General features: G+C 38.5%; 1 protein-coding gene and 2 long non-coding RNA genes across 3 annotated transcripts in view; 1 reads left to right on the forward strand and 2 right to left on the reverse strand.

Moving 5' to 3' along the window:
- LOC111267259 (G protein-coupled receptor dmsr-1) overlaps nucleotides 1–6,416 on the reverse strand; it is an 8,816-nt gene extending 2,400 nt beyond the window's left edge. Inside the window, exon 1 of the mRNA XM_022845388.2 lies at nucleotides 6,339–6,416. Coding sequence (XP_022701123.1) covers nucleotides 6,339–6,387 — 49 coding nt within the window. The 5' untranslated portion in view covers nucleotides 6,388–6,416. The remainder of the gene's footprint in view (nucleotides 1–6,338) is intronic.
- On the reverse strand, nucleotides 4,503–5,203 carry LOC147752556 (uncharacterized). The gene is made up of 2 exons (XR_015313727.1): nucleotides 5,062–5,203; nucleotides 4,503–4,688 (listed from the first exon to the last, which is right to left on the reverse strand). It is a non-coding gene; the product is annotated as an uncharacterized LOC147752556 (long non-coding RNA).
- Nucleotides 5,393–7,037, forward strand: LOC147752557 (uncharacterized). Its single transcript, XR_015313726.1, has 3 exons — nucleotides 5,393–5,940; nucleotides 6,331–6,481; nucleotides 6,932–7,037. It is a non-coding gene; the product is annotated as an uncharacterized LOC147752557 (long non-coding RNA).
- The last annotated feature ends 4,675 nt before the right edge of the window (nucleotides 7,038–11,712 follow it).

Raw genomic sequence — 11,712 nt, forward strand, 5'->3', positions numbered from 1 at the left:
ATATATATATATTATATATATATATATTCTCTATATAGAGAATTTGTATGTATTCATATATACGTATACCGAGTTCAGGAAAATCGGTGTTTATTATTTTTACGGTTGGCCCCATATAAAACTTTTTACTGAAAAAGGCATTGCTGGGAAAAACCGAACTTCGTTTTGAAATACAAAAAACTACCTCACAGGCTTGTGACAGCGTTTACTGCGATTCCGATACTATCGCACACAATAGTTTGAAGCGCAGCATACGTATACTCTACCAACACCCAGAGGCAATTAAAATACAAAACCTCTCAGCGCTAATTTACACGCGACGGGTAATAATGGGTTGCGGTACTGTAGGATATAATGAAATATGTTACACGTAGGAAAATTCACAGTATTCACGTAACTGAAAAGATATAAATCTATTAACGAAGTACAAACCACAATATAACGAAATACAAACCACAATAGATCTTGCAGTATTTTGTCACTCGTATCGCATAAATCGATTGGTAAGAACCTTACCCTGGTATTCAATTTTGATTAGAATTAGACTGTTATATTAATAGTTCAGTCATTTGCTTGCATCAAAATTGGTGCGGAGTTTCTGATCAATATATCTGTCCATATAAAGTTCCTATATAGGCTGATTCCCTCAGGTATGCTTTATAATCGTTATAGGTAAGGAATTTAATATTTCACACAGAAATTGTCAAATATAACATATATGTCGCGTATTTGACATTCACAATGCAGTGTTCCTAATAGAAGTATGAAAACGAAGAGGAGTATCTATTTATAATAAGGTGCTAGAAAATAGATAAAAGTGCTCAGAAGAACAAACCAGCCCACCTTGAGATAGATCCTACAACGTGTTACCCGTTTAGCTAAGATAATTATCTTTAGCTGGTTCGCTATTAAACTTTTGAGTTTCATTATCAGCTCAGTGATTTCATACATGTACAGATATATTAGATAAAAAAAAATCACACCTAAGCAAGTCATGTTAAGCATAATGGAAAACTATACGTCTTTTACGAAACGATTACACAAACCTGACTACTTTCTAACTGATAGTACTATAACGGGCTTGTTGAGAACACAGAAGCTTAGGCATCGTCTCTGACGGCACATGTCTACGCACCAAAAAAATCATCGTTACAGAAACACCGTAGGCTAATAAGGGGCCGGTCAAAACCACACTTTTGGGGTAACTGTTCAACCAAAACCCGATCGTGCGTAAATCTAACGCTTTATAATCCTGTCATTGTCAAATATATCCAAATTTCCTCTCAAGTCATATCTCTTGTTGTTTGAAGACCTTCATGATACGCTTTTGTCGTGTTACGTGAAGATGATTCAAGACGTGATTAAAAAAATTTAATGTTTGAGATCTTTCGACTCCCCTTTTTTTTCTTAAACATTTTTTGGGTACCAGTCTATTCATATCACTCTTAGTGATTTAATTTACCAGAGGCATCCTAGGCGTAATGTCGACCAGATAACATTTTTTAACAGAACCGCAAAATTTATGGAGACATTGTTCCGAATTGACCAAAAGGTTATACAATATGAATCTACGGACAAGGGGAGCCCCAAGTGAAGTAAGAGCACCTGTTGATCGACCCTCGTAAGTCTGCTATATTTTATATAAAGAGTAAATCGAAACCCTGCTTAGCATTGATATAGTAGGGTCTATGGCAAGTAAACTACGCAGACCGACAAACACGCCCAACGTTTCTAAGCATTTTCTTAAAATGCAGGCGAAAGGCACCAATATTTGACACGTAACCCTAAATCTGTCAGATCATTTGAACACTCTACCGCGTTTCCAGCGACCTAGGCTTTTTAAAATTTTGAAAACTTAACGAGGCTCATGAAAATTGAGCAAAGACATGTGGCTTAGTAGAATAGAAAACTAAAAGATTAAACAGATATAAATCTTGAAGGGTTGCGAAAACCCATTCACTCATCTGTCCACAGGCTCGTAAATGTACATATTCAACATCGAAATCATAGCATCAGCATAAGCGTGGATACACCAGCTATTCGAGTCTATAGCTGGCGTATCATATATGGTGTGAGGAAGTTAAAAGATACAATACACAGAATTTGACTTCAATAGATCGTTGAGTGACCATTAGAAAATCGTCATATATACGGGTATATATACTCCAATATACGGGTGTGGTTTAAAGCTTGACTAAAATACTACCTTGGCGTATTCTTTGGTCGCTGCAAGGTGCCTTTGACCTAAACCAATAGCTAAAAGCGCCTTGTAAGTCTTCCAAGCCTGATAAGTAATTATGTGCTGGAAAATCGTGGTTTTTGGCTTTGCTTTACTTTGACTAAGCCCAACCTGGAACACTCAGAGAAACTATTTTCCAGTTTACTAAACTGCTTTTCAATTAATACCTGTTTTTCAGGAATCGACGGGTATATGTCGTCTGGCGAAAGCGTTGATATGTTTCGTTAAACGTCTGCTGTATTGGCTGGATAAGGGTTTTGATGAAAGAAGCCCCAATAAAGTTCATAGACAACTACAATCGAACCCAAAAATGATACCCTCTTCCCGCTTAGTTTTGGGTCCATCGGTACACGACTGTAGAGCAATATGTGGCTCGCAACTTTCAGTTTTAGAGTCCTTTTGAACATGATTTCGAAAACCGTGGAACGCGACTACGTGGGAGCGACGACGTGTTCAATTAGCTTTAGACAATTATCGATCTGGCACGTCGTTGGGGAGGATACACATACGCCAGCGGTCCATCGTCGTTTCTATTTCCTCACCATTATTATTATTAATATTGTGTGTTATACGTTTCGTTCTCTCTGTATGCCTTTTAGACAAAGAGTTCTGGAATTACTGTATAAATGAAGAGCTTTAGGAAATAGAGCTGTATATTTAGAAGCCTAAACCGTAGTTGTTGAGTGTAGTAAGATAGCTAGTTGAAGAGACTTTGTTCTTTTGACCAATATCCATTTCTTTTTTAAAACTGCAGAAGTTAAATGTACGAGATTCCTTTCTCATCTCTTTTAGGGTTGCGATAATCCGTGAAATGTATACTTACTTGACCTGCTGCAAGTGACCGATATGATATGTATTAACCACCAGCCGAGCTAAGAGCGAAACATGGTCTTAAGTTTGGCAATCTATGTAATCAACAAAATGTCTTATTCTGCTCGCGTATGGCTACAAAGCAGTGGCTTAACAGCCCACGATTCCATGGAAAAACACTTTTATTCTATTAAACTCTATTATGTCTTAAAATATTTTCTACCAGTTTTGAAATATCCTGATCCGTAATTGATCATCCACATAGGTAACAACAAAATCTTATCTATTATCTATATAGTAGCTTGTTTCGTTACGCAGTATTTTACAGATCGTAGTATTTTGGCTCCGAGTCTTATCGAACCAGAGTCGATATGCTATGATGTAAGTACGGTACATGAAACTATTTAAAAGGCCAGCCGCAACTGGGCTGTCAAATAATGCAAGGGACAGTTTGAACTGGAGAGGGTGCGCCTGTGTGTTCAGCAATAGCAGCAGCCGGGACACAGAGAAAACCGTAGCATAATGGTGAAAAGGTGGCTATGATCCTGCACGTCGAGTAATGATGTGCCGGCAGGCGCTATCCAGCCAAATGGGAAACTGATTTCCCTGTCAAATGAATTAAAGGTCAAATCTGAATTCTCGTCCGAGGTTCTATGCTTCTTGTAAGTAACCTAACCGCTGGGTTGACTATTTCTAACAGATATAATCAAAAATCGGTTCAAAGTTTTATTGAAGTTGCATTGTTGTACGACATGTGTGAACGCATAGGGCTCACCTACGTTAGTCTCTCTAGTTTTTGGAAGCAAATGATTAAAAAAAGAGATAAGAAAGAATAAAAGAGGAAAACAGAAATGAATAATTTTTCCTAAAGGTATTTTGCTATATGATGTCCATGCAACGTGTCATGCAAAATGTCAATGTTACACAAATTTCGACATTTAGCAATAACAAGGTCCTCTATGTGTATATCAGAAGAAAATCTTAGTGGATATCCTTTGCATGTTTGCATGCAAAATACATTTTGAGACCTTTTGAATATCATGGCGACAGCGTGTTTTACCGCCATCACAAAATTATATCTATGTATTCACGGTTCAGCTAGCCACAAAGATCGACTGGAGTATTTGCATTGGAGTGGTAAGGTTAAATGCCTCAAGTGGAATAATAACGTTAGATGGAGAGACTGTAAATACTTAACGTTATTTGAAACGCTAACCTGCTTTGATAATACTCAAAAAGCATGTCAAATATAGCACTATCCAGTTATAATAGTATCTGTAATTTTTTCCCACCTTACATCCCCGTTTCGTTGTGTTATAAATAAGTATACTATGTACGTAAAAAAAAAGTGAAGAAACGTAACGAATTGCTCATTAAAAATATTAGACTTAGGATGTATCACTTATTCCAGCAGCCAGCTATTGTATAACTGTAGTTCATCTGGTCTGTCATATTTCCTTTATAATTAACATCCGTTTATTATTCAAGTCGAACCAAATATAGCAACAACACCAAAAAATGGTTTCAAGTAGCGTAGGGTTCTGGCAGTGCTACTACTTGTATGCTCATATATCTTCACAAAGGAAATCGAGGTGGTTGGTCGAGACCGGCCATCGTACAAATCGTGTAGAGAAATTCCCTGCGTTGCGCATAAAAAAACTCAGCATTAGTTGGCTCGCTAGGTATGCGACTAAAAGCCATTAATCACCGTTTGCGTTTGACAAAAGCCCAGATTAAGCTTTTGAGATTTTCTTTAATGTCGCCTTTTTACCTAGCTTTATACGCATTCCTTTTCCAAGCCGAATCTGAGTTTCTAATTGACGAGCGGGCTTTTACTGGATAAGCAGACGAACTTAGTCCTACATGGCCTCAGGAATCTTTTAGCCCGTTTGAAGGTTTTCTGGTTGTTCTAGGCTATCTAATTCGCTCATGTATATATTTCGAAAAGGTAAGTCCGCGTGGCATCAGCTGAAGTTCCAAATACGGAAAATAGACAAACCTAATAGGCTCACCTTGGACTCCGTTGGTTAATTCTGACGTAAAGTTGACCACCTTTCCTAAAGCCTACTGCCTTACTTTTAGTCATATATGCACTCAGAACACGGGTTTTTGCGCAGCTAAATAGTGCCATCAGCACTTTTTATAGATACAGGTAGCTTTGAGGCAGATACTGTCTTCCTTTTGAAGGATCTTGAAAACATTTCAAGTTTATTGATATAAGCTTTTTGACTTAGATAAATAATTTCCGTATAACTACAAAGAACGAAAAAGGGCTTTAATTACCTTTTTGAACGAGATTCTATATTTAATGACAATATATTTCTCGGCTGTAAATAATAAATAGAAAGCCTAGTTGTTGTCACTGATATATATAAATATAAAAGTGCTTTATTTTTGTGCACAATTTTACATAAATATATTAATATAATAATAATAATTTAGGTCATTACAATCTCCAAACAACGAGGCTACACTATGGACATAGTACAACGATTGTGTCAGTAGTCATCCAGGAATATCAATCTTTGCCAATTTTCATAAGACTTCGTTAGGAAAGGCTAAATCAAGGGCAACCTTTAAACTAATGAATTCTTCGAAAACCAATGCTCCCCGCTGAGCCACAACAGATTTGATTTTTGTTAGTAAAGCCTCATACGTAAATTAGTTGACCTCTCTGTCGAAATTCTTGTCACCCCTCTAGCAAGAAACTTAGAGACCCAATGAAAATTTCGGCCGACGTATCAGGAGCGATAACAAAGCTTATAAATGCAACACTTTTTCGGAAACCCTTAGACATTGGGTTGACTTCAAAAAGTCTTCTCTCCCTTTCGGGATCTTGACAGGATGCTGTCTCTTCAATTAGTTGGCGCCTGCCATAGTCGAAACACAAAGTAAGGCTGTTTGTTGATAAGAGATCTAAAGATTGTTTCGGATGATCGTTTATACCATATCTACGTGACCTGGTTTGCGCATTTAATAGTGCAGTGTACCTTTTCGATGCCAAAAGTGTAGCTGCCAAAGACGTAGCTTAAAGTTGGTAGGGATACTGAAGGGACCTTTTCGTATCTAATGCGGAAAAGAACTTGTGTGTAGTAAGTCTACTTGAAAAGCTACGAAAGGTAGCACTTTTCTAACCCCAAACTGTTTTTTGAACAATAGAACAACAGAAACTTAACCATATCGAAACTTTCTTAACCATTTCAGCTTTATGGTTATTTAGATATATTGGATTTCTCTAGGCAAAATAATTAAAGTAACACGCATCAAATATATGTTGAAAGGAACCAACCATTACGATTTGACCATGCGACATTGTTGGCATAAGTAGCGTTTTCCATACAAGAGACTGCGTGGCGGAGGAGGCCGCACTAAGTGATGAGCGTGGGACACCACCATGGACCAGGAGCACGACAACAGTGTGGCCTTCTGTTGGTAAGTCTGCTATGATAGCCCACAATAAAAACCTAATAGGTAGCGGTGCACCTGCTATATTTTGGGCGGTCCTTTACTTACGGTTACATACGCATCTGCACGCGGAGGCCTTGAAATATGTACTTTTGCTGAGCATTACTTACATCTACCCCGACGTACATTTTGTCGTGATGTCAGATGCTTTTAAGGGACGTAGCACGTTTACATTTTTTATTACGGTCTCTCCATGACACGACTTTAATTTTCTTGTTGTCCATAAAATACGTTCTGTAGTGTGTTAAACTAAATGATTCCGTCTACTAGCGATCAACTCCTTGCGGAACACTGTCATTCGAAAATTCAAAAATTTCTTAAGTTTACGTCGCTTGGGTAGAACCTGAAGAGTGTTAGACTAAAATCCTTTTCCAAAAGCGCAACGCTGTAACAAAGGCTTGCTTGAGTACGTTTCAGATAAATGGCACTGAACGTAGAGAGCCTGTAAACGTGTTCTCTTCGGTGTCGGAAAGCAGACTGTCCGTTGAAAGCTTGAAAGGCTGCTTGAGTAGAAGCACACTGTTCCGATACGATACCTGTAAAGCAGTACACGAGCTATTTTAGTAGGCTACACCATGAAAGCATATATGTGGAATAAAATAGCGGAAGCCTGGGTAAACTAAAACAAGGCAGGGATTTGAAAAATACAGCGAAGTGTAGCGGTTATTAGTTCGTTCTACCTTGGGTTTGAAGTTTGTTCCGTCTGCCTTCGTTAATTTCATGCAATATATAAATAAAAATTTGATAAATCACTGGACAGGTATCAGAGTGTTTTTAAAAGTTTAGCTTAGCGAAACGAGTTTCGACTTACCTTTATCAAAATAATTTAAACAAAATTTAAATTTTTATTATTCCGAGAACCACTGCGCGCACCATCATGGGCGGCGCTTGAAATTTATCATGCATTCCCAGTATACTTAATGTGAGACGAAAAGATTTAGCTGTATTTAACTGAACATGAACAAGTTGAATACCTTCTTTATATTTTAAAAGAGCAAATCTATCATTTTCTTTTAGTTACAAATACAAGGTTGCATTTCACATTATCTCCCACGTTTTTTTACGAATTAGTTGAGATTCCTATTATATTGTTAAAATATACGGAAGGGGAAGCAATTAAAAATTTGACTGTGTTCGGAACTGAAGTCTGCTGTATATTCTAGTCCACTTACGTAATAAGGAGGTTTGAATGCAATATGAAATGGAACTCTTATCCTTTGAGGTCACATCAACGGAGGTCATATTCCGTTTCCATTCCGTTCCACCATTCTTCCGGCCAGTTGAATAGTGCGTTTGTAAATATAAAAGAGCAAATTCCATGAAAAAGGTGTAATGGCCATGTTTCGTGTATGACATAGATCGAGGACAGGGTATCATGAGATTCCGTAGCTTTTGTTGTTTCCCAAATTGTATTTAAACAAGAACAGATATTTCAACGAATTGCTTCAATCTGAGATTTAAACTACTGAATGGTCATCTTCAAAATATTTCTTTATTAATCCCAATATAAGTTTTTAATAGTAATCATGTATCAAGGAATATTGGTAAATATAGGCATGTCAAAGCGTCGCTGAAATATGCGACGTACTGAAAATTTAATCAGAATTAAATTTTAGGTTGATAGCAGGCCAAAGATCCCTAAAATGTAAGGGTTCAAAACGGTGAAAAAGCCTAAAAGTTAAAAAATCTTTAAAAATACTAAAATACAATAACCCTTGAGGCTCACCTGAACGGCCCGATTAAGCATTAAGATTCTGTTCTTCGAACGCATATAATTTTTTTTAAAGCCTAAGTTTATCGGGGATTGAATTTTTGAGCGCTTGAAATCTAAACTTTGTTGAGGACCTTCAAATGTGGCTCATAGAAATCTTCCTCGGATTTTTCAAGAACCATATGAAAATTGACAATAACGTAAAACGATTAAGTTGATTTCAGGATAGAAGGCATTTTCTTTTGTCTTAATGAGGGTTCGTTTCACATGAAAACATTCCATAATAGCTGATATTCGCAAAAATTGCTAAAAGAGACACAGCATTTTTCGCCATGATGAATTTGTTGTTGCTTCTAAAAAAAAGGGACTTTCTTATAGTGCGAAAAGTAGTCGAGGGACAGATGCCTACTACGATATACAACTGGGTAGAGGTTATCTGTATTTGAATGTATTACCCCACGGTATAGCTCAGTCCAAAAACGGGTATTTGTTATATGTATATAACGATGCGATTTCATATATGAAATTACAATTTTTAAAATTAATATTTTATTTTTTTCTTTGCTTGAACACTACTAAGCGAATGTACGGCTATGCATGGCGCATAGAGGCATATTCTGGGGTTTTTGCACACAGGCAGGTGCATAAATGGTAAATGAAAATTTAGTCTAGCACATAGAATATGGTGAGTCTCCTGCGTTGCAAAACGCGCAACTTAGTGTCACTTAGTTCTGTCCACTCCTTCTCAGACCTGATTCGTTTGCGTTATAAATTCAGAACTGGAGACTGCTGTATATTCTAGTCCATTTACGTAATAAGGAGATGTGTGTAAAATCAAGATCAACCTTTACCATTGTTTTCCTTGCATACTGATGGGCTCTAAATAAGCAGACGTTTGAATCTGCATCTCGGATCGTCTACAAGTAGCGGTGTGTCACCTAGAGGGTACATATATGTCTTAAATGATGACCGATGCGATTTCATAGCGTGTTTTAAAAGCGGAAGTTTAATTTGGTTGAGTTTTGAGTTGCGCCGATGAGAGGTGTTTCTACGTTGTTTGGGTTTTATAGGGAACTATTGGGGCCATTTGCGAACAGGGTCCATGGAGAAGATCGAAAGGTATTTCGTATGCCCACACTAGTCGCTTGTCGCTTGTTGTGCTATGATGATGTACTTTGCAAAGGCTCGACCGTTTGAAGGTAAAATCATGTCAAGGTACTGAAAGTGGTCTAACCACAACCTTGGTATATCAAGGCTGTTCTACTTATATAAAACGTGTCGGTACAAACGAGGCTACCTCCGTAGCAGAACTTCTTGGTTCCCTTCTTATCCATATTGGTTACCGGTTCCATTTCGCCCACTTACGATCAGAGACTTTCGAAAGCTTGCAGACATGAAATCGACTCCTTCCAAGGACGATAAGATCGTCGTACAAAATAGCGGTTTACGTATTTCGCTGGACCTTAAATACGGATGGGATGATGATTCAGAAGCAAACAAAAAAATTACCACCCGGTGTTACGCCAGCTGGTTAAATTAACGATTTGAGTAGGGTCATCTCATCGCCTATGCTAACCGAGGTTCTTATAGAATAGTTCTAATTAGATGCAGCATGTTTTTAAGGGATCCGTATTAAGCAAACTTTACTAAAATACTATCTCGGGGCGCCGTATCATTCTGCCGATTCAATATATACGAACGAAACCGGACCGCTTGTTTTACCGACACGGTGCACCTCAAATAATATGTCGCGTGCCACAAGGATAGGGCATCAACGAATAGTTCCATTAACGAAAAGATAAACGTGAACAACGTAACTGAGGAAACTGAGAAGTATGTTGGTAGTACTTATGGGTTTATAATATTCTTCCAGCAGACCGGCTACTATTAGTGCATAGAGTCCGAAAAAGACCCTTATGGCTTGGTGGTCCAAGCTCTCGGTGCTAAGCTAAAAGTCACTCGGCCTGGTTCTAAACATTACCTATTATCCTTACCTCTTTTTTCAACAAATGGAAAATTAGGCAATGACAATATGTCGTTAAAAGAGACTTAAAAGAATGAAACCCTTTACGTGCTATCATCGATACACACATAGTCGCCTATATCTTGACAAAATGAATAACGTCTTTATTAAAGGTCAGAACTTTGAAGATCAAAAAATTTTCAAGTCGCGAATCGATACATGTTCTATCAAAAAATTCCCTAAGTAGTAGAGAATTATGTACGTGTTAACGCCAGACCGACGTGTCACGGTTAACGCGTGCGAACTTTGCGAAGAGTTCGTCCGATCAACGTCAGTACTTCATACGGTGTCAGGATTGTTACTTTAGACCGAATCACCTCAACAAAACGTCATTGAAATAGGAATGGTGCCCACCTTCAACATTCTTCGAGCCTAGAAACTTCTTTTATATAAACACTGGCAGATATGCTGGCCCAAAAGGTGTTTTGTGCATACAAACTATGCGGCCAGGATAATCGCAGGCGATCTCGGACGAAAGGCCGAAACCGAGGACGTTGAAGCAACTCTTGTGCTTTGAAAGGCAGTTCTATGTAAAGGAGGCAACTCAACTCTTACCGCTGCTGCTGCTATCTCTACATTTACAGACATCGACGTCATCGTGGTAACTTAAGCCTGGGCGCCAACATTTTCGCCTTGCTTTATGCAGTGTCCACTTACCTGCCCTAAGCTGTGGTAATGGCAAGGTATCAGTGCCTCATTCTCAAAAATTAGATTAGTAGCGCATTTTCCCAGAATGATATGTTAGCACTTAGGAACAGCCAATTTAGTCCGAACAGCGAAAACACAAGAATATTGGGCGATAAAATCATTCGTGCTTTGCGTATTCCTTAATCGCCGGCTGCTGTTTCAGTAGTTGCTGTGACTTGAACTCGAGCATCACCAAACCAAGAGCTCTTTGCACGTATATTAGTTGAACTGCTCAAAGTCTTAGGTGACGCCTACCCTTCATTATTAATACACTCACGTTTGAGCATCGTTGACGGATAAACCGGTAATCGACTTATTCTTGTCGAAGTTGCTAACGGAAATAGCTCGGTACATTCACAGAAACAATCCCCTAAACGAGGGGAGCAATCTAGGATGCCATATACCTGTCGGAGCCGAACTGTTTCTATAGCAAGAAACAACTCCACCCTGTCTAAAATATTAGATCTAACTAAATTCGGCCCTAAAGTGAGAACCCTGTCACCAGTTCCACGCAACCTAGATATCGATACTTACATCGGGATTTTGAGCGACGTGCTGAAATGCTCCTTAACTTACGCCATGCTGATAACGCTCGCGATTTAAGATAGCTTGTAGGCTGGCCTCCGCGGCACTGCGCGAGATAAGGGAATTTACTAGGCGTCATCTGGTTATAGGACACCTCATAACCTCTAGAAGACCTAGTATATGCGAATTCCTGAGTCAGCCCATAGGGAGCGGTCAAGTTAATTATCAAACGCGAGAGGAATAAGTCGCCAG

Source organism: Varroa jacobsoni, unplaced genomic scaffold (genome assembly GCF_002532875.2).
Source record: "Varroa jacobsoni isolate VJ856 unplaced genomic scaffold, vjacob_1.0 scaffold_1164, whole genome shotgun sequence".
NCBI classification, from domain to species: domain Eukaryota; kingdom Metazoa; phylum Arthropoda; class Arachnida; order Mesostigmata; family Varroidae; genus Varroa; species Varroa jacobsoni.